At 38.9% G+C, this 23,863-nt stretch overlaps 1 protein-coding gene across 1 annotated transcript; it reads right to left on the reverse strand.

Moving 5' to 3' along the window:
* Positions 1–22,583: 22,583 nt before the first annotated feature.
* LOC104245549 (uncharacterized) lies at positions 22,584–23,345 on the reverse strand. The gene has a single exon (XM_009801171.1). It carries the CDS (start codon positions 23,343–23,345, stop codon positions 22,584–22,586), a length of 762 nt encoding a protein of 253 aa, XP_009799473.1.
* Positions 23,346–23,863: the final 518 nt, after the last annotated feature.

A 23,863-nucleotide genomic window follows, 5' to 3' on the forward strand; every position in this document is an offset into this window, starting at 1 on the left:
TGAACATCGCTTAAAACACGTCTTTGGACTGCGTCACATGAAATGCACCCAAAATCCGGAACGCATTTTGTTTGATGTTTTGAGATTTGGATTTGGGTCGCATGAAATGCACCCCCGAGCTTAAGAAAGTAAATTATTAAACACGCGCCTAAAGAGACTATCGCGTTATTATTTTGCGGAGGCCGTGAAATTCGCTAATCGACCCTCCTGAATTCTAAGTAATTTTAAACAAGTATTTGCTGAGGGCCCCGCAATTTGTATTTTTTATTCGGCGAGGCTCATCTCATTCTTATTTTTTAAAAGGAATTTGCAACGTCATAGAAATGCATCTCATACCGCGTCACAGTCAATGTACCCGTGATTAAAGACACATTTCGATTTCGTTGAGATTTGGATTTGGGTCACATAAATGTGCACCCGAGTTTAGGGAGTTAACATTATTAAAGGCGCGCCTAAAGCAACTAACGCATTATTATTTTTTGGTAGGGCCGTGAAATTTGCTAAAACGGCCCGTCCCGGAATCTAAGTATTTAATACATATATTTTGTGAGGGCCCCGCAATCTGTACATTTTTTCCGACGAGGCTCGTCTCATTTTATTTATTTTTATTATTATTTTTTATTCATTTTTTTTGTAATTATTTATTTATTTTTAAAGGATGCCATTTTTATGTCTTTAACAATACTAAAACTTACGGCCTCTTTACAACTAAAATCCCATGACTTGTTAGAAGTTTAATAAAAAGAGTTTAGCGAATGAAGGTTTCGGGAGTAGTAACAGCATGTACTAATACTAATTTTTGTCCGAAGGACCCAAGCAAAAGGAAGGGCGAACCGATTAACATCAAACTTGTGTCATAGAACAACTAATCCAACTTAATTAAATGACATCAAATAAACAAGGATAACATAACATAAAAATGAAGCAAAACACATACAGTGAAATATGGGCAGAGAATTATTATGCGAATTTTTTTTATATTGCATCTTCGAATATTTAACGTAGCATTTCCTTATCTAACTTGAGGTTTACTAACCTTTGAACCTCGGCAAACTCAGGACGACAAACACGATTCCGACGGAGCTCAAGCCGGACCTCTCTGAACGAAGAACAACGATGGAACCTCGGACAGCAACTCGACGTACCGGACCTCGACGAACCAAAGTCGACCTCGACGGAAAAACAGAAAACTCGGCCAAGGCCGAATTGCAGCCACCAACGGCTGCTCACGATAAGATGAACAATGTCGATAGTAGTAAGGTCGATGCAAGGAGGCTGCTGACGGGCTTGTTGTGCCAGTGGTCGAGGGCTGTTTGTTGGTGGTTTCGCGACGGGGGAGCAGCTGTGGGGGGCTGTGACGAGCTGTTTAGGCAGTGGCTCAGGTTGGTCATGGGTAGGGGAGCTGGGAAGCTGGTCTTTTGGTTTCGTTGATGGAGGTGTCTATGGAGGGGTCGTTTGGTAATGGTGAGACGGAGAGGGAGCAGTCCGGGGCGGGTTGAAGGTGGAACGATGGTGGGTTTCCTGTTTGCTAGGGTTTTCGTTGGTTTTGGTGGTGGTTTTACGGTAGGTGACGGGGTGGTCGACGGGGTTAGGAGGAGCCGGGGTGGACAACAATGGTGGTTTGTTGATGGTTTTGGACGTGAGGCCGGTGGCGTTAATGGAGGTGGGCGTTTTGGTGCTGGGGGAAGTCCGGAAATGGAGTCTCTTTTGGGTAGGGCTTTCTGCTTCTTCTTCTAAAGAAGAAGGAGCGTGAACAGTGTTCCCCTCCAAAATTCCAAAAAAATCCCCCCAAAAGTCCTGTCCGTTTTGTTGGCTTTTCCCTTCTTTTTAAAATTTTTTCCAGTCCCTTTTTCGTTGGTCCCCGTTTTGTAATGCTTTGCCCATGAAAATGAGCCTCACGCGTGGTGGGGTTCGAGGCATATGTCCCCCACGCGTGGTGGGGTTCCCCACGTGTCCTGGACACGGTTTATTATGGGCTCGGTCTGAAAATTAGGCCTAAAACCGGGTAGTTTAAACCCGAATATTATTCTTTTGCCAGGACCCGAGAAATAGGAACACGTTGCTTAACTAGTCCTATGTAAGCAAAATAACTACCAAAAATAAGACTAGTATTTAAACAAAACTATATCTTTTTGAATATTTTTTCAAGATTTAAAATAGCTACAAAATATTAATGAAACTATTTTTTTTGTAATTTTCGTTTTAAATATTAAGATAAAATATGAGGTAATATTTTTGTATTTTTCAAAGTTAAAATGACTATAAAACCTTAATAGAACTATATTTTATTTATTTTTTGTAATTTTCAAAATTATATAAAGTACAAAAATAAAGCGCAATTTTTGTATTTTTCAAATTTATGAGAGATACATAAACTAAAATTTATATATATATTTTTTGAAATTTTTCTTTTTGCAACGAAATAAAGTAAAAATAGTTAAAATGGCTATACTAGTCCTAAATTAGATATTTAAGCTTAAGAACGTAAAAATTCCCGGGGAGGGTCAAAAATCACGTGCTTACAGCTGCCCCTCTTTGACTGGAAACACGAAGAGTTTTCCGACAAAGAACGACTAGACGTGTTTTTGACCCGACCATTACTTGGACGGACTACACTTAAGGAAAGGGAGGGAATGTGACCGAGCCCTGGTATCTGAGCTGCCTACATATCCTTGGTTATACAGGAATCAGGCCACGTGTAGTTCGGGATGAGAGAGATAGTGAAGTGTACCGAGGTGAAGAGCCGATCGAGGTGCCGTTCCGTTGAGGTTCCGGTCCGCGGTCCTGTCATTACAACAAAAATGAAAACTGAAAAAGACTAACTAAGCCTATCAGCTACTAGTTACAAGGATTCCTATCTCTTAAGTCTTCTGAAACTTGGTCTTGAGTCTTGAATGGTGCTTCATACAGACTTTGGATCTGAACCTTGATACTTGCTTGTTGTAGGTGCTAGTTCTTGAGCAGACCACATTCGCTCTCCACTTCCGTAATCTGGGTTTTTTTCTTTTTCTTTTTTTTTTCTTTTTTTCTTCTTGTTTTTTTTTTTTGGTGACCAGCTTCTGTTGATCATCCCAGACTGATGACTTGCATTCTTGGGGCGAGCTTCTTGTTGCTTCTATCTTGGATTGAGTGCTGGGGATTTTTGTTGTAACCTTCTGCTTTCCGGTGGGCCACTGCTTGATCTTGAAACATGTTTCTCCGTTCTACAGGCGGACTCCTAACTTCTTCTATCTTCGACACGCAACAACCTCCGTTCTACAGGCGGGTCCCTGACAATCAAAACAAACAAAACAAACAAAATTTCCTAACCCAGTTTGTACTGGGAAGATTTGTGAGTCGTTTAGCAAAATCGTAACTCACTTACACTACTGATGCAATGATGAGAGTAAACTAAAGACTAGGCTAGGATGTGCATCTCCTATGAGTAAAACCAAAACTCTTGCTAGCAAATGTGTCTGCTAAAATAAAAACCTCAATGACTCAAACTAGAAAGTGTGTCTTCTATGGTTGAATCGGAATGAGCTAAACTAGGAAGTGCGTCTCCTAAGGGTGAAAACTTCAGTGACTAGAACTAGGAAGTGTGTCTCCTATGAATAAAATCTCGATTAGGAAGTGCGTCTCCTACGGGTAAACTTCAAAAACTGGACTAGGAATTGTGTCCCCTATGGTCGAACTTAAAATGAATCAAACTAGGAAGTGCATCTCCTAAGGGTGAAATCTTTTTAGGAAGTGCGTCTCCTATTGGTGAAACTGAATTTAGGAAGTGCGTCTCCTACTGGTGAAACTTATCTTAGGAAGTGTGTCTCCTACTGGTAAAACTTGCTTAGGAAGTGCGTCTCCTACTGGTGAAACTTTTTAGGAAGTGCGTCTCCTACTGGTGAAACTTTTTAGGAAGTGCGTCTCCTACTGGTGAAACTTGTCTTAGGAAGTGCGTCTCCTACTGGTGAACTATTCTTAGGAAGGGCGTCTCCTACTGGTAAAACTTGCCTAGGAAGTGTGTCTCCTATTGGGTGCAATAAACTTAGGAAGTGCGTCTCCTACTGGTGAAACTTTTTAGGAAGTGCGTCTCCTACTGGTACAATGGATTTAGGAAGTGCGTCTCCTACTGGTGAAACTTGCTTAGGAAGTGCGTCTCCTACTGGTGAAACTTGTTTAGGAAGTGCGTCTCCTACTGGTGAAACTTGCTTTAGGAAGTGCGTCTCCTATGGTGAAACTGAACTTAGGAAGTGCGTCTCCTACTGGTGAAATATTTTTAGGAAGTGCGTCTCCTATTGGTGAAACTGAACTTAGGAAGTGCGTCTCCTATGGTGAAACTGACTTAGGAAGTGCGTCTCCTACTGATAAAACTTGCTTAGGAAGTGCGTCTCCTATTGGTGAAACTTGCTTTAGGAAGTGCGTCTCCTATGGTGAAACTGAACTTTAGGAAGTGCGTCTCCTATGGGTGAAATGAACTTTAGGAAGTGCGTCTCCTATGGTGAAACATATCTTAGGAAGTGCGTCTCCTATGGTGAAACATGTCTTAGGAAGTGCGTCTCCTATTGGTAGAACTGAACTTAGGAAGTGCGTCTCCTATGGTAAAACTGAACTTAGGAAGTGCGTCTCCTATGATAAACTGAACTTAGGAAGTGCGACTCCTATGGTACAATGGACTTAGGAAGTGCGTCTCCTATTGGTAAAACTGAACTTAGGAAGTGCGTCTCCTACTGGTGAATGGATTTAGGAAGTGCGTCTCCTATTGGTAGAACTGAATTTAGGAAGTGCGTCTCCTATGGTAAAACTGAACTTAGGAGGAAATGCATCTCCTATGGGTAAAACTAAAACTTAGGAGGAAATGCATCTCCTATGGGTAAAGACGTGGAATGTATGCCTCTGTTATCTGGGCGGGCTCCCAATTTCAACACTTAAAAGTAAAGACTGAATGTATTCCTCTGTTATTATGGGCGGGCTCCCAACTTCAACACTTAAAAGTAAAAAAGACTGAATGTATGCCTCTATTATCTGGGCGGGCTCCCAAATTCAACACTTGAAATAAAAAGACTGAATGTATGCCTCTATTATCTGGGCGGGCTCCCAATTTCAACACTTGAAATAAAAAGACTGAAATGTATTCCTCTCGTTATACAGGTGGGCGCCTGGTTACATGAAATGCAAGTACTGAAATGTATTCCTCTCGTTATTCAGGTGGGCGCCTGGTGGTAAAGATATGAAAAATGATATGCCCGCATTATACTGGTGGGTGACCTAGGACAGAAATGAAGAGACAGAAATGTATTCCCGCATTATACTGGTGGGTGACCTAGAACAGAAATGAAAAGACAAAAATGTATTCCCGCATTATACTGGTGGGTGACCTAGAACAGAAATGAAAAGACAGAAATGTATTCCTCTCGTTATTCAGGTGGGCGCCTGTCAAACTAGAACATAAAAGTATTCCTCTCGTTATTCAGGTGGGCGCCTGGTTTCAACAATAACTTTGAAAATAAGATCCTATTTGAGGGCGGATGAACCCGACATATCCTATTTGAGGGCGGATGAACCCAACATATCCTATTTGAGGGCGGATGAACCCAACATATCCTATTTGAGGGCGGATGAACCCGACAGATCCTATTTGAGGGCGGATGAACCCGACAGATCCTATTTGAGGGCAGATGAACCCGACAGAACCTATTTGAGGGCGGATTAACCCAACAGATCCTATTTGAGGGCGGATTAACCCAACAGATCCTATTTGAGGGCGGATTAACCCAACATATCCTATTTGAGGGCGGATGAACCCAAAATATCCTTAAGACTTGAAAATGTCTTACCTCGAATACTTGCTGGGGATTGGGATGAACTTTCCTTTTCTACCTTCCCCACTTTTTATTATTATTCTTTTTTCTTTTTTCTTTTTTTTTTATTCCTTTTTTTTTATTTTTGTTTTGTTTTTGCATAGCTTCTCCCTTCAAAGAATACCTCCCTTGATTTACTTACCTGTTGGGGGGTAAAATGTTATCAGCTGGGGGTAACTGACTTCCAGAAAATTTTCTAAATGGAAGGAAAATTTTCTGCCCCAGTTTGATAATATCCCTTGTGGCATGCGTTTCTGCATCAATGTCATTTCCTTTACCTGTTTCAAATCAAACAAAAATTGTTAGTTTAAAACATGGTGGTTGGTTTTCCCTCTCTCCCTCCTTGCTTTGTGTTCCACAACTTGTTGGGGATGATATTATGTGCTGGGGATAATCCCTTCCTGCTGGGGGATATCCCTCTTCTTTTGTGGCACAGCTTGGAAACTGGCATTTCCCCGACCTTTTAGTCTAGCATTGATTTCGTCAAATCATGCTCACTGCTCTCCTTGCTTTGTTCATGGGCCTTTTGCTGGGGATATATATTTTGACACTGGCCTCGCGCTTGTTCCTCGCTGACTATACCACTTGGATGTACTAGTCAGATCTCATTTTGGAAAGCTGATGGCCTATTTGAAGTCATTTCATACTTGTTCTGACCGGACAGACTCTATTGGGGAAAATTTTTTTTATGAAAGGAGAAAGATAACACATGACTTTTTAACAAAAGAAACTATAAATAAAAACCCTATCAAATGCAGACACCGACTCTAATGGCCATGACATGCGTATGTGGCCTATCCTCTACCGTCAATCATCTTTTAAGATCTTCAATTGGCGATTCCCCCTCTGACTCTCAATCTTATTCGACTTGTAGTGCCCGAAGGGTTTTCACTATCAAGTCTCTCTCATTTTTGGGTTCTTCTCTCAGCTTTCATCGCCTTATGGTGCCTGTGAAGGTTTTCACTGATAAGACTCTCTCATTTGTATCACTTTCCAGCTGGGGATTTGGAGTGTCGCCGGTATGACTCTTTCTGCTGGAGATTAGAGTCCCTTTTGCTGTGGAACAGAATGTTATGCTCGCCGGCAAGACTCTTCATTAGTCTGACTTGACATCTTTTGAAGACTGATCGGAAGGTCTTTCTTTGGACCGTAATGTGGGTTTTGGATAGGGCTAGAAAGAAAGGGTATTAAAGGCTCAAAAGTGCATCGATTCTGGGTTATTAATTACAACTTTCGGAACCAGATTTATTTACAACGAACGCAACCTCTGCCCCAGTTTTCTTGCTTGGGGATATTTTTTGATTTTTTCATTTTTCAAAACTATGACCGAGCCGTGAAGCGCCTACGTATCCTCTTTGAGGAATCAGGTCAAACGTAGTTCCCAATTCCTCTTTTCATTTGATTTTCTTTTTTTCTTCTTTGTTATCAATTTCTTTTCTTTTCTTTTCTTTTTCTCTTTTTTTTTTCTCTTTTTTCGTTTTGTTGTTTTCTTTCTTTCTCTTTTTTTTCGTTGTTACTGATTCCGAACGAGGGGTATGAAAGAAAAATAAATAAGGCTCCAAAGGGGTAACGAAGGATAAAGTGTTTGGGTAGCAGAACAAAATGCCTTCGTCATTCCAGTCTTCAAAACATGCCAAGTGCAAACAACACAATTTAAACTTGTAGTCCCTTCTGATGGTGCTGGACTTGACAATTATGTTAAACGTCTGTTTGTTCATTTGTCACTTCTAAAGCACCATTGGGCGACACTCTCATTCTCATTATTATGAACGACCCTCATGCCAATTTAGGCGAATCTTTCTTTAACGATTTTCTTTGTGTTTAACTTGCCCCAATTCCACATGACTCGGGCTCTGAATAATCTCAAACCGTCCTTATTTTCTTTAAATGGTCTGATCGCCTTTCCAGGGTTTTATGATTAACTTTAAAATTAGGCCCAAAGTGTGTGCGTATGTCATGTCCCTAGAATCGGCATTGAACAGAAAATGGTAAAAGGACAAAAGAATGACAGGAAACAATGAAAGACCGGACTTTGTATTAGACTACTGGTGAAATGGTTTAAATAACAAAACAAGCAAAGCAAACCAGAACAAAATCCTAAAAACAAACTGGACAAGACAACATCCGACTCATCACCCTAATAATCCGAACAACAGAAATGACGACAAAATGAGCCACCACAAGCTTCCCTCTTGCTGACCCAGGAACAAAAACGTCCTCCCACTTTATCAGAATTGGCATTTTAGCCACTGAGCTTTGCATCAATACTGCCGAGACCATTACCAGCTTCAACCTCATCAACCTCCGTCGGCAAATTCTCGAGGAGGTTCGAATGCCCCATGTCATTGTTATTAATTGCAACCCGCCCTTCTCGGATCATTTTCTCTACTTCCTTTCTCCAGCTATGACAGCTCTCAATGTTGTGCCCTATGACATTGGAGTGGTAGGCGCATCGTGCTGCCGGATCAAAGCTCCTTGCAAGCGGATTTATAGTACATGCGGGGAGTGGCTCAATCGAACCAGCATGCCTTAGCCTTTCAAACAGACTGGCATAAGATACCCCGATGGGGGCGAGAGCATTTCCTCGTTTCAGCAACCTCTTCATTCTTGCATGTTGACAGGGCCGGAAACCTGATCCAGGTGGCTTTTGGTAGGCTTGTGTAGGTGGGTAGGCATTTTGTGGAGCCGGGTGCCTGGAAAGTGAAGTATGGCGGGGAAAGAAGTGGTGTTGGGGAGCGGAGAAGCATTGAGGAGTGGATGGAGCTACTCGGGTAGCTGGGAAAACTGTCATAAGCGGGTCGGGATGGTGAGTATGGGGGATCTTCCGCTATGGTGTTGGGTGCTTGGGAAGCGACAGAGTTCAAAAAGCTTGGCGGGGGAGGGGGCGGTGCTTTTCCAGTTATCCACGCCTGATACATGTCTGCCACATGTTGTCTCAGCATTTTTACTTCTTCCGCCAACCCGTTGTTCCGTTTGACCAATTGTTGTCGGTCATCAGTACCGACCCACTCGGTTCTGCGGTTCTGATCCATTGTCTTTTGACTTTGCTTTGCAGGGCGGAGTTACCACAACCAACCACTCTCTATATATGGACACATCAAAGGGAAGTCATCACGTTAGTGTTAGGGCATTGGACATACAATCATATATCAATAATGTACCCAAGCAGCTAGGCAATTGTGCCCCCGGAAAATCTTCCACACTCTCTTTTATTTATTTATTATTATATTTTTTTTTTATTTTTTATTTTAGTGGTGGTCGAATCTTATGGAGATTGCCTACGTATCATGACCCCGCATGAATCAGACCTTGCGTAGTTCGGGCCATAAAAGATAAACAATACTAAACACACATTTTTTTTAAAAAAAAATTTAAAACAAAATGGGTTTCAAGGATTTAAAGATTACCCCCCAGCTTGAAAATTAAACAACCCGCATGTTCTAATCAAAAGATTGGTAGACTTAAAACAAAATTCCAGCTCCCTTTCTCTGTTCGACAAATGCAACCAAATGGTTATTTTTTGCAAATGTGGCCCCTTCCAATTTTCACATGAATTTTGAGGCCGGGGAGGATTATTTTGACACTTTAAAACTTGTCCATTCTTTTACGAAAATAACCTTTCGACAACTGAAAGATACTCTAAGGCTATTTCGGCAAGAACGGTTTAAGACGCGGCCGAAGCTGGCTCGGCTTATTATGACAAAAGACGGTATTCACATGACCGCTGACTCTTTGATTTTTTTTTCTTTTAAAAATTACAATAAAAGACTTGGCGTTGTAAACACGGCCCTTCAGCGCCTCGGGGACGAAGATTTATAAGGCTGTGTGGGTCCATATCTCAAAATGACCCAAAGGTGGCTGTTTATGCCAAGTCAGCCTTCCGGCGTCCCTTTCGGGAACATTCGGCCCTTTTTATGACAAAACAGCATCACCTGACTTATTTATAACTCTTTTTTCATTGTTTTTCAAATTAGAAAAGTCAATATTGCAAACACGGCCTTTCAACGTCTCGGGGACGAAGATTTTTAGGCTGTGGGGGTCAACTGGACCAAGTCTTAAAAATGACCCAAAAGTGGCTGTTTATGCAAAGTCAGCCTTCCGGCGTCCCTTTCGGGAACATTCGGCTATGTCTTGATAAAACAGCGTCACCTGACTTTCTTTATGACAAAATTAAAATTTGACATATATTTTTTATTTATTTGTTTTTTGGCTATTTTAGCAAAAGGTGGGTTGGACATCACCCGACTCAATTATGACAAGATTAAAATTCTTGATTTTTGGCTATTTTAGCAAAAGGTGGGGTTGGACCCGATGAGGGTTGCCTACGTATCTCACATCCGGTGAGAATCAAACCCGCGTAGTTCGGGCAAATAAACTGTTTTTGAGAGGACCCTTTTCCATTTTCTATATTTTTTATATTTTTTTTATTATTATTATTTTCACAACAAACAAATAGACTATTATTCTATTATTTTTTCATTTATAACAAACAAACGAATTAACGAAAAACATAAAACATTCCTTCTTTTTGAGAAGGTGGGGTTGGACCCGATGAGGGTTGCCTACGTATCTCACATCCGGTGAGAATCAAACCCGCGTAGTTCGGGCAAAAGAACTACTTTAAAAGAAGAAAGGAAGCATTTTTTGATTGATTTTCTTTTTACAAGAAACACTTCTAAGATATATTTTGAATTTTCATTTGCTCTTTTTTTCTTTATTCTAAAGAAGAAGAAGAAAATATTTTTTCGGAATTTTGCTTTCAATAAAAGAAATGCTTCTCAAAATGTTTTTTTTTTTGGATTCTGAATTTTTTTTTCAATTTTGAAAAGGACACAAAATATTTTCGGATTTGTTTTTTTTATTTATTTATTTTATATTATATTATTTTTTGAAAACAATTAGAAAGACTTCCTAGAGAAGCCAATAATGGAGAAAATATTTTTGGATTATTTTAATTTTGTCATTTTCATAAACAAATAAATAACACATATTTTAAAAACAAGACTTTTTTTTCATTTTTATGGCAAGACAAACAATTTTCTTTTCTATTAATGCTTTTTTTTTAATAAAACAAACTAATAAGACATATATTTTTTATTTTATATTCTCAAAATTTCGGCAGAGTTTCGACACTACTTGGACATTTGTTTTTTTTTCTTTCTAAAAATAAGTAGTTATATCTCTACACTGCCATTTCCTCATCTTTTCACGATTTTCTAATTTGTGGAAAATGATGACAACATACAAAATCTTTTGAATTTTCATGCCTTGTTTTTATATGTATTTTTATTTTTTTATATTTATTGTTATTTTCAAAATGTGGCATGGGAAACATAAGGATTTCCAAGACATCTTGGATTTCGCAAATGTTCCCCATGCGCTTTTTCCAACATATGAAGCGTGGGGGACATATGGGAATTCCAAGACTTCTTGGATTCCACAAATGTTCCCCATGTGTTTTCCCAAAAAGCAAGCGTGGGGGACATAGGGAATTCCAAGGCTTCTTGGATTCCACAAATGTTCCCCATGCTTTGATTAAAATAACATCATGCTGGAAATGACCAAATGACCCATACGCCCTTGACTAAATACAACATGTAGCACATAGGATGCCGAAAGATTGTCTATTATTTTCAGGTTGCTTGTCCTAGACGGACCCAACCCCTATGTTGAGTCCCCTAAGTCAAATGCACATGATGCAAATAAACGTTCCTACTAGGGATCCGGCATGTGGCACGTTATTCTATGTTCAAAAACCTGGGTCAGTGTTCTAGACAGTGTACCCGAGCGGACAACTCGAGTCGAGGAGGGGGCAACTTACCGGGAACCAAAAGGCCGTCCGGCTTCGTAACTTATCCGTCCTCTTTCTTATTTCGGGTATTGACACTAACAGAATAGGGAGTCTCGACCAGCGAGCTTCTCCCCGGAGGTAAGAAGAGAAGGGTTTCGGCACAGTTTATATACAGTCCAAATAATATCAAAGCGGTAAAAGCAGCATTTAGCACATTAGGCTCAAACATGTAAAAATCAGATAATAAATAAAGCCAAATAATAACAATTATTTTAAGCTCGAATTCTTAACCCTGAACCAGTGGTTCTGGGTCTCCTCCCCAGCAGAGTCGCCAGAGCTGTCACACCTCCTTTTTCCGCACCCGAGGGGGCGCAGGGGAGTTTTTTCCAATTAAAGGACAATCGAAACGGGATTTATTTGTTTATTTCAGAGTCGCCACTTGGGAGATTTAGGGTGTCCCAAGTCACCAATTTTAATCCCGAATCGAGGAAAATAATGACTCTATATTACAGTCTGCGTACCAGAAATCTAGATAAGGAATTCTGTTAACCCGGGAGAAGGTGTTAGGCATTCCCGAGTTCCGTGGTTCTAGCACGGTCGCTCAACTGTTATATTCGGCTTATTTATCTGATTTTAAAATACAATTATGAACCAATGTGCCAATTTTAACTTTTAACCGCTTTATTATTATTGTATTTACAAGAATGTGAACATCGCTTAAAACACGTCTTTGGACTGCGTCACATGAAATGCACCCACAATCCGGAACGCATTTTATTTGATGTTTTGAGATTTGGATTTGGGTCGCATGAAATGCACACCCGAGCTTAAGAAAGTAAATTATTAAACACGCGCCTAAAGAGACTATCGCGTTATTATTTTGCGGAGGCCGTGAAATTCGCTAATCGACCCTCCTGAATTCTAAGTAATTTTAAACAAGTATTTGCTGAGGGCCCCGCAATTTGTATTTTTTATTCGGCGAGGCTCATCTCATTCTTATTTTTTAAAAGGAATTTGCAACGTCATGGAAATGCATCTCATACCGCGTCACAGTCAATGTACCCGTGATTAAAGACACATTTCGATTTCGTTGAGATTTGGATTTGGGTCACATAAATGTGCACCCGAGTTTAGGGAGTTAACATTATTAAAGGCGCGCCTAAAGCAACTAACGCATTATTATTTTTTGGTAGGGCCGTGAAATTTGCTAAAACGGCCCGTCCCGGAATCTAAGTATTTAATACATATATTTTGTGAGGGCCCCGCAATCTGTACATTTTTTCCGACGAGGCTCGTCTCATTTTATTTATTTTTATTATTATTTTTTATTCATTTTTTTTGTAATTATTTATTTATTTTTAAAGGATGCCATTTTTATGTCTTTAACAATACTAAAACTTACGGCCTCTTTACAACTAAAATCCCATGACTTGCTAGAAGTTTAATAAAAAGAGTTTAGCGAATGAAGGTTTCGGGAGTAGTAACAGCATGTACTAATACTAATTTTTGTCCGAAGGACCCAAGCAAAAGGAAGGGCGAACCGATTAACATCAAACTTGTGTCATAGAACAACTAATCCAACTTAATTAAATGACATCAAATAAACAAGGATAACATAACATAAAAATGAAGCAAAACACATACAGTGAAATATGGGCAGAGAATTATTATGCGAATTTTTTTTATATTGCATCTTCGAATATTTAACGTAGCATTTCCTTATCTAACTTGAGGTTTACTAACCTTTGAACCTCGGCAAACTCAGGACGACAAACACGATTCCGACGGAGCTCAAGCCGGACCTCTCTGAACGAAGAACAACGATGGAACCTCGGACAGCAACTCGACGTACCGGACCTCGACGAACCAAAGTCGACCTCGACGGAAAAACAGAAAACTCGGCCAAGGCCGAATTGCAGCCACCAACGGCTGCTCACGATAAGATGAACAATGTCGACAGTAGTAAGGTCGACGCAAGGAGGCTGCTGACGGGCTTGTTGTGCCAGTGGTCGAGGGCTATTTGTTGGTGGTTTCGCGACGGGGAAGCAGCTGTGGGGGGCTGTGACGAGCTGTTTAGGCAGTGGCTCAGGTTGGTCATGGGTAGGGGAGCTGGGAAGCTGGTCTTTTGGTTTCGTTGATGGAGGTGTCTATGGAGGGGTCGTTTGGTAATGGTGAGACGGAGAGGGAGCAGTCCGGGGCGGGTTGAAGGTGGAACGATGGTGGGTTTCCTGTTTGCTAGGGTTTTCGTTGGTTTTGGTGGTGGTTTTACGGTAGGTGACGGGGTGGTCGACGGGGTTAGGAGGAGCCGGGGTGGACAACAATGGTGGTTTGTTGATGGTTTTGGACGTGAGGCCGGTGGCGTTAATGGAGGTGGGCGTTTTGGTGCTGGGGGAAGTCCGGAAATGGAGTCTCTTTTGGGTAGGGCTTTCTGTTTCTTCTTCTAAAGAAGAAGGAGCGTGAACAGTGTTCCCCTCCAAAATTCCAAAAAAATCCCCCCAAAAGTCCTGTCCGTTTTGTTGGCTTTTCCCTTCTTTTTAAAATTTTTTCCAGTCCCTTTTTCGTTGGTCCCCGTTTTGTAATGCTTTGCCCATGAAAATGAGCCTCACGCGTGGTGGGGTTCGAGGCATATGTCCCCACGCGTGGTGGGGTTCCCCACGTGTCATGGGCACGGTTTATTATGGGCTCGGTCCGAAAATTAGGCCTAAAACCGGGTAGTTTAAACCCGAATATTATTCTTTTGCCAGGACCCGAGAAATAGGAACACGTTGCTTAACTAGTCCTATGTAAGCAAAATAACTACCAAAAATAAGACTAGTATTTAAACAAAACTATATCTTTTTGAATATTTTTTCAAGATTTAAAATAGCTACAAAATATTAATGAAACTATTTTTTTTTGTAATTTTCGTTTTAAATATTAAGATAAAATATGAGGTAATATTTTGTATTTTTCAAAGTTAAAATGACTATAAAACCTTAATAGAACTATATTTTATTTATTTTTTGTAATTTTCAAAATTATATAAAGTACAAAAATAAAGCGCAATTTTTGTATTTTTCAAATTTATGAGAGATACATAAACTAAAATTTATATATATATTTTTTGAAATTTTTCTTTTTGCAACGAAATAAAGTAAAAATAGTTAAAATGGCTATACTAGTCCTAAATTAGATATTTAAGCTTAAGAACGTAAAAATTCCCGGGGAGGGTCAAAAATCACGTGCTTACAATCATTTTATCATTAATATGGTGCATTGAGACTCAAATCCAATGACTTACCACATAAAGATATGTTAGGCCATAATGAGTTGGGATTCATACCCAACTCTTATCATCATGGAGCATCAGGACTCGAACCCAATGTCTTACCCTCATGGTGCGCTGGGACTTGAACCTACCATCTTGCCCTCAATTAATTGCATTATGGACCAAAGTGCCTAGAGACTCACCTTCAAGCCTTTAAAAATATTACCACTTCATGATTATATGCATAACAACATTATTATACATGATTGTGATAATAGAATAAAGACAATCAAACATTAAAATTGGCAAAAAATGAAAAGACCACCTCTAAAAGTCCTCCATTGAAACTAAAATGTGTATTCTATGTAGAACTACAAGTTGAACCATCCAAAACACTACAATTGATATTCGTCGTCTTCAAATTTTTATTCTTAATATTATAATCAGTAGAATATTACTGTAATAGATATAATGCAGCTTTTGAATGAAAATGACTTAGATTTAAAGATCTTGAAATGTTCAAGAATTAATCACAGGTTTTTATATGTAACGATCTGACTAGTTGTTTTGAGTATCTGCACTTTGCTCAGCATTTTGAGGGCTTGAGTATCTCCGCATAATGTATCATGACTTGTGTAAATTGTGTTGGTTTTCAAGTTATCCGAAATAGATTTGGAAGAATGAACTTCAAGATTTAAGCGCTAAGTTGGAAGAGTTGATCAAGTTTGGCTTTTTAGCATTTGACCTCGGAATGGAGTTTCGTCGGTTCCATAAGCTCCTTTGGGTGATTTTGGACTTAGGAGTGCACCAGGATTGTAACTTGGATGTCATAGTCGAATTATTCTTGAATTAGCAAAAGTTGAATTTTTGGGAAGTTTGGCCGGTAGTGGACTATTGATATCGAGGTCGGATTCCGATTCCGAAAGCTGGAATAGGTCCGTAACAGCAATTGACTTGTGTGCAAACTTTGAAGTCAATTGAAAGTGTTTTGATAGGTTTCGGCATTGGTTGTAGAAGTTAAAGTTTCCAAGTTTATAGATTTTGACTTGAGGTGTGATTCATCGTTTTGAGGTTGTTGTGCATGATTTGAAGCTTCGAGCAGGTTCATTTCGTCATATGAAACTTGTCTGCAAAATTTGGCGCCATTCGGAGTTGATTTGATATGGTTCGGACGCTCTGTTGCGATTTTAGAAGTTCTTGAAGTTTAGTTTGATCTTCATGCATTTTGGCATCCGATTCATGATATTAGAAGTTATTTTGATGATTTGAGCGTGCGAACGAGTTCATGTTGTGTTTCTGGACCTCGGTGCATGATTAGTTTTGAGCCCCGAGGGCTGGGATGAGTTTCAGATTGGTTTCAAAATGATTTTTCATGTTTTTTTATTGTTAGTACTGGTATCATCGCATTTGCGATGTATTGGTCACAAATGTGACAGCCGCAATTGCGAAGAAGCCATCGTATTTGCAATGTCTGGGCTGCTGGGAAAGATTCACATTTGCAAAGAACCTTGCCGCATTTGCGAGATTTCTGCCTTCGCATTTGCGAAGTATAAGGTCGCAATTGCGACCTAAGCAGGAGGCCCTCCAGTTTGCATTTGCGATACATTGTTCGCATTTGCGAGGGTCGCATTAGCGAAACATGTTAAGTGCTGAGAATTCCGAAACTTAGCTTCATTTTGATATATTTTGAACCCTAGCTTCGAGGGAAGGCGATTTTATAAGGGATTTTCATACTAAATTATTGGGTAAGTATATTTAATCATTTCTCAACTATATTTCATGATTTTATATAAGATTTAACATCAAATTCATGAGAAATCTATGGAAAAATATGGGAATTTTTTCAAAGTTTTAAAAAATGAAAATTTAGGATTTGAGAGTGGAATAGGATTCAAATTTGTAAACAAAACACATATTTGGACTCGTAAGGCTATGGGTAGTCAAGATCTACCCTTGGACCTGGGTTTTGACCGGGCGGGCACGGGGTTTGACTTTTGTTGACCTTTTAGAAATCTAATAAAAATCACAGCTTTATTAATTGAAATTATTTTCTCTTGCATTGTGTAATGTATTCAAGTCGTGGTTGGCTAGATAGAGCCGGACGTAGGCGAATTTGTAAAGAAAATAAGCTAGATTGAGTGTTGAGTTAGCCGAATTGAGGTAAGTGTTTTACCTAACTTTGTTGAGGGAATTTTTCCTCCTATCTGTCATTGTTTGCAACATGCAGGGGTGATACATATATGAGGTGACGAATGTATATGTATGTGCCAGGGTGAAGCATGCTCGGGGGGGTGGTTTATGTTACCTTTGTGTTTGTAGAATTTCGTGATCTTCCTGCTTCATGCCTTACTTGACTCTTAGATACTAAGAACATAGTATTGAATGTTAGAAATCAAGACTAAGCCTATTATAACTTGATCAAAATTGACGGAAATTCTGAGTATACATTGACGTGTCTAATTTGGTCATCTCTATGTGAAATCATTACCACATTACTACGGTCAATATTCTTGAGATACTAGACTTATACTTGTGTTGTGGATCATTTGTGAGATTTGTGAAAATATTTTAATAATACGGTTCTTGAGTATTGTTGAATCAATGTTGACTTGGAAAGTTGTGATAGGGATTTGTTTGGAATATCCGTTAAGACACTCTCCTTGATGTTATTTATGCTTCCTGCCTTCTTTGTCATTGATATACATATGTTTGGTAAGGAAGACTGTAAATCACGATGGGTGATGTTGTGCCATTGTTTATACATTATCGTGTAAGTGAGAGTGTAAAACACGAAGGGTGATACCGTTCCATATCATTGAGAGTAAACACATGAATGGTGATGTCATGCCATATTATTGAGAGTAAAAGCATGAAGGGTTATGCCGTGCCATGTTATGAGATTGTAAAGCACAAAGGGCGATGCAATGCCATTTTATTTATACTGTTATGCTTTTATATCATCATGAGGTCATGGCGAGATGGGTATTTCCGTGCAGGCGAGGATGAGGGACATGCATTATGTTGTGATATCTGTTTTCCCGTGTATATGTTCATGTCTTTACCTTGAGCTATTATTGTCGTAATCTTATATCTGATATGACATGTTGTTAGCGTTCTGTCATTTATCTCTATGTCAATTGTTGTTGTGTCGCTCATATCTTCTGTTTGTTTAACCTGCAAATATAATGCCTATTTTCCTACTTTTATAATTACACTCATGTCGTATCTATTCTGTTGCACTTTGGTACAAGCCTTCCACCATGCTAGTCACTCATGCTTCTACTTATTAACTTGTAAAGATCATGTGCTTCCTTCTTGTTCGTTATATATGTACTTAAGCCTCCATCATGCTAGTTAGTTGAAGTTGATATTTCTTGTTTCCAATTGATGTCATCACTCACATGCTTTCCGCCTAGTCTTTTACTGTTGTCCATATAGTTATCCTTATTCATTATTGTTACTTGTGTATTTCCTACCTTGTGATTTCTGTTATCGGTATTTCTGTCATCTGGTTAGTTTTGTTATACGTATATTGGGTGAGGATGAGATAAAAGCACGAAGGGTGTTGCCGTGCAGTTGCCTTGATATTTAAGTACATACCTCATGCTATGAAAGTTATGAATTGATTGTTGTGGTTTATTGGTTTCAATCTAAGGAAAGGATTGGTCGAGGTATTTGAAAATGCCAAATTACGATATCTATTAACACTCGATTATTGTTTTTGTGTATCCGTTTTATGCGTTTTTTTCGATTATATTGTCGTATTGTTCTATTGCTGATTCACAGTGCAGGTTTCATCAGTAAGCATCTATTAACTGAAAAGCCTCATCACTACTTCGACGAGGTTAGACAAAATACTTACCAGTACATGGGGTTGGTTGTACTGATACTATACTTCTGTACATTGCATACAGATTTTAGGAGCGGAGCTACTGGTGATGTTGGGTGCTGACTCTGAAGATGTTCGTGCTCTTCGAATATAGCTACCACTTGTCCTTGACAGCTTATGTTTTGCTAATATGTTTGTGTAACTTTCAAACGGAACATGTAATTATTTGTATCAATTTTGCAAATTCTAATTCTTAGAAGCTCATGAGTCATACTACCATCTCTTGGGTAAATTTGTAAACGTTCATATAATTCTTTACTATTTTCCTATAATCTCTTTTGGACTGTATTTTCTGTTAGTTGGCTTACATAACGGATCGAGTTAGGTGCCATCACGGCCAGTGATATTTGGATCATCACATTATAAAAGTTATAGGAAATTAAAAAAATATATTATATAAATGAGAGAGCAAGATCAACATCCCAATTTTTCTTTTTTTCTTTTTTTCTTTTAACAAGAAAGGAAGCTGGAAACCTTACTGAGAAACTAGATGATTTGTTTTCTGATAACGTATTAACATGCCAAAATAAGAGTTATATAGTAATACTATTCAAAAGATATTACCTAACTTACCAACGACATGAAATGTCAACTTATCACTTGGCAAAGCAGCAAAAGCAATTGTAGCTCTCATGGAAGGCTTTCATCTCTTATAGGAAGTATAAGAAAAATATAGAAATTTGTGCTGATAACGTGTTAAGAAATTAAGCTCAAAGTAACAAATAAAACAAGAAGATAAATAATAAAATAAGAGAAGAAGAGATAACTTTCTTATTTCATCAAGTATTCAAGTATATACAATATTACTTCTCATCCTCTATTTATATTATTACATAGAGGTATACAAAAGAATGTCATAAACATGACATTAAGCATTTGAAATCATGGAGGAAGATCATGGGGATTTTATGGAATCATGGGATTTACAACCATAAGTATTGAAGTAGTGGGAGTTATGGAGAAAATGGAGAAGAGTAGTGGGTACTACGAAGAGATAACTTTCTTATTTCATGAAGTGTTCAAGAATATTACTTCTCATCCTCTATTTATATTATTATATAGAGGTATACAAAAGAATGTCATAAACATGGTATTAAGCATTTGAGATCATGGAGGAAGATCATGGGGAAATTATGGAAGCATGGGAGTTACAACCATAAGTATTGGAATAGTGAGGGTTATGAAGATAATAGAGAAGAGTAGTGAGTATTATTTCTTTGGTGGTTGATGTTCTAAGCGTCAATACCACACAAGAGGGGGAGGGGTGATTTGTGTGGAACCCAATTTTCGCTCTAGAAGAACCTGGTTCTTCTAGGTGTTCTAACTACTACTGTTTGCGGAATTAAAAGTACATAAAATAAAGAACATAGAGATTTTTACGTGCAAAACACCTGGCTCAAAAGGTGAAAAAATCACGACCTACTACTCAGTAGGATTTCCCCAAAATTCCACTAAAATCACTGAGCCAAAATAGCATTTACAAAACTCTTTGTAAACCTAAGGATTAACTCTAATCCCTTTGTAGCACATAGCCTCAACTATTGCGACAACTTCAAGTTAGCCTATTACTTGAACTCTCAAAGTACCTATTACAATTGCTTCTATGAAAGCTAAAAAGTACAACTTTAAACCACCTACTACAATTGAACTAGAATAAGAAAAAACACAATGGAACTGGTTCCTCTATCTCGTTCAAGTAGCTTTAGGAGTGCACACTCAAATCTCACATAAATTGCTTGCAAAATTGCATTGCTCTTTTGCTCTCGATTTAGTTTAACTTCTGCGTATGTGCAATACCTGTAAAAGAGAACAATCACTATTATTTAATGAGTTAGTAATTAGAGTTTGATTAAGACTCAATTATTGATCTTCCATCGAAGTTGAGTCCTTGATCAACACAAACTCCAACCCTATCCTTTATCTGTATTTGTGTTCTCTTCTCATAAGGAGACTTTCCCTCCTTATCTAATATGCAACATTTTCAACCAGTTCAGGAGATATTGCTGCATGATCAATGAGACTTATCTCATCCGCGTGCATCTCACATGTATAGGTTGACAAACACGGTGCTTCACCTGATGGACCTGGTCCATGACTGAGTTTATTTGTCATTCTTCAAAACTTCACATGTTCTTGGACCAACAAATTATCCCTTTTTGATGATGACAAACTCTGTGCTTTTTATTGATCAGAGAACCTGTAAGAACTCAGCTTAACCATCAACACTTAACTTAGAAAATTTTACTTATCATCAAGGACCAGGTTAATTAGGTTATAAATATCACTTAATTCAGAATAATAAGTAAAGCACAATATCTTTTTCCCCTTTTGGCATCATCAAAAAGTTGCACACATAATATGAATCCCAGATGTTAAAAATTACTCATGGCCACTGGGGCAACTGCAAGTGAAATCATTGTGCAATTATCAACAAACAATTTTAAACTATTAGGATCAGACTCATCATAGAACAAGAAAAAAATAGCAGTTGTCATTGATAGAGATATGCTTCCACAAACAGACCACAAAAAGAAAGAAAAACTTCCAAAACATGAGCAAAAAATAAATATCCCTAATCTGGGTCACTGGGGTACTAGACTGGTTCAGAAGACAAGTGTTGGGAGACCTAAGGCTTGGAGGAACTAGAGGGTTGAGACTGGAGAAGGTTCAACATATTCTGAAGCATTCCATCACTCTTCTCCTTTTCTTTTGCTAGATCACTTCTAAGGCCATCTCTCTCAGTCTCCAATTCAGCCACACGAGCCTTGAGCACAGCAATTTCATCATCTTTAGTTCCAAATTCCTGAACCAAAGCCCTAACCTTGCTATTGATGGGTGTCCTAAAAAATGAACCAGTTTCAACTGGGATGGCATTGACTGGATAGTCACAAGCCAGCAGAGTCTTAACACCAAAATTTTCCTTGCTTGATGCCATTCCCCATTTCTTCAAAGGCACATTCAGCCTATCCAGAATTGTAGTCAATATGAACCCATATGGAATGGCATGAGCCTTGGAGCCATTGATGACCCTGTCTAGCAATTTGACAATAAAAGTAGGTCAGTTGATTTGCATTCCTTTCACCAGGCACTCCATAAGAACCAAGTCCATGTAATTTGCAGTGTGCCTTTTCTCGTGTCTGGGAAAGAGGCACTTGTTGCCAGATTTAAACAAGACCTTGTGCTCAAGTCTCATTTCACTTTTCTACACAAATCTGGCTTCAGGCACATCTTCAGAGTCATAAAACCTTTTAGTGATTTCAATAGCAGTGGGAAGAGAATCTAGACATAGCCATATTTTCCTTATATAGTCATCATACCCTTCAGTAGGTATGTCTAGGATCTCACCCAGTTTGAGTGCATCAAACTTCACTTTGACTCCTTTCACCAAGCTAGTGACTACTCCATCCTTCACAACAATATTGACCATAAATTCAATCAGTTCATCCCTGGCCAGCCTCCCATCCATTTCAAGGACCATGTCCTTCCAACCTTGTGCAGCTATAGCATCCAATAGTCTCATCATTCTTGGTTTACCCAGTTCCTTCAACAGTCTACCTTTCAATATTTTCCTTTTGCCAAAAATAGCAAACCTGTCGTGTTCCTTATCAGATTCCTCTTCTTCTCCACTCCACTCCACTCATCATCTTCTTTAGTAATTTTTACCTGCTTGCCTTTCATCGTAGATCTTGTCCTCTTGGCAAGTGAGGGTTCAGCAGACACATGTACAGATGAAGACTTCTTTGAAGAAGTCTTGGACTTTTTAGGTTTGGGTGTAGGAACCTCCACTGTCGTTCCTCTTTCTTGATGGACCAGTTCCATCTCCTATTCTTCTGCAGCCTCAGAAGATTCTGTTACCTTTGCCTTTCCCTTCTCTTTTTTCTTTTTCGTGCTTTCTTCTAGAGCTCTTTGTAGTTTAGCTTCAGATTGTTTTACCTTGCTTCTAATGGCTCTTCCCCTAGGTACTGAAGAGATAGTAGGTTTTGGGGATGAAGTTTTTCTTTTCTTGGTTGGCTTGAAATCAATTGGAGCCTTTTGTGAAGTGTCTTTGCGCTTCTTTGGATCATAACTCGCCCCAAATCTTTTCAGAAGGTCAGCCAAGGTTTCCTCAGCAGATGAAACAGGTTCATCTCTTTGTTTTCTTAGATGAACCAAACCCTCTACTGCCTCCCCAGAGCCACTTCCCCCTGACTTTATGCCACTTTCTTCAACAACTCCACAAATAGCAGGAACTCCTTTCTTCCCATTTCCCCTCTCTTTACCACTTTCACCCTCTCTCTCTTTTCCTTTCTTTTTACCTTCACTCCTACTCATTTCAGCCAATTTTACATCTCTAATAGGACCAACTAGAACAAACCTATTTTCTAAATTTTCAACTACAGAAGAACTTACCTCAGCAGGGGTTTCTTGAATTTTCTCAGTGTTAGAAGACCCATGTTCTTCACCTTCACTAGCAGACTTAAACGATTCTGACTCATAACTGGAGTCAAATTCTTGAGCTGAGCTTTCTTTCAACTGGCTAGATTTCAATTTCTTGTTTAAAACCTTACTCAATTCTCCATAGGCTATAGTTTTTCTAGCCAACATTTTCTACCTTCGAAACCTAGGTTTTGGGGTTTCACTAGGAGGAGTAGATGAGGATGAATTGGAGGGAGATGGTGGTGGAGGAGTACCAGGATTATCTTGGGGGTTAGACATGGTTCTTCGTTGCTTGGGAAGATTTGGAAATTTTTGGAGAAGAAGGTAATCAAAATTTTGAGATGAGTTTTGACGGTTATTAAATAATGAAGAAGATTAGAGATGTGGTGTGTATTTAAAGGCAATTAGACATTTACTTAGTAATGGCAGCTTTTCAGAGGTCAAAGAGAAGTCTAATCAACCTATAATTCCAGTCCTTTAATGATTATTTGGCTTCCCTAGATTTTAGGCAAAAATCACGGTTTTAGAGTTCTAAATGGACGAAATTGGTTCAATGCCTCAACGGATAAAATTTTCTAGGAATTTTGCAATGACAGGACTTCTGCTCATGCTTGAATTGTTAATCTTTCTAATTATGTAAAGTATTGAAAACATACCTGTATTTTCATATGAATTCATACTGATGA

The sequence above is a fragment of the Nicotiana sylvestris genome, chromosome 2 (assembly GCF_000393655.2).
Source record: "Nicotiana sylvestris chromosome 2, ASM39365v2, whole genome shotgun sequence".
NCBI lineage: Eukaryota > Viridiplantae > Streptophyta > Magnoliopsida > Solanales > Solanaceae > Nicotiana > Nicotiana sylvestris.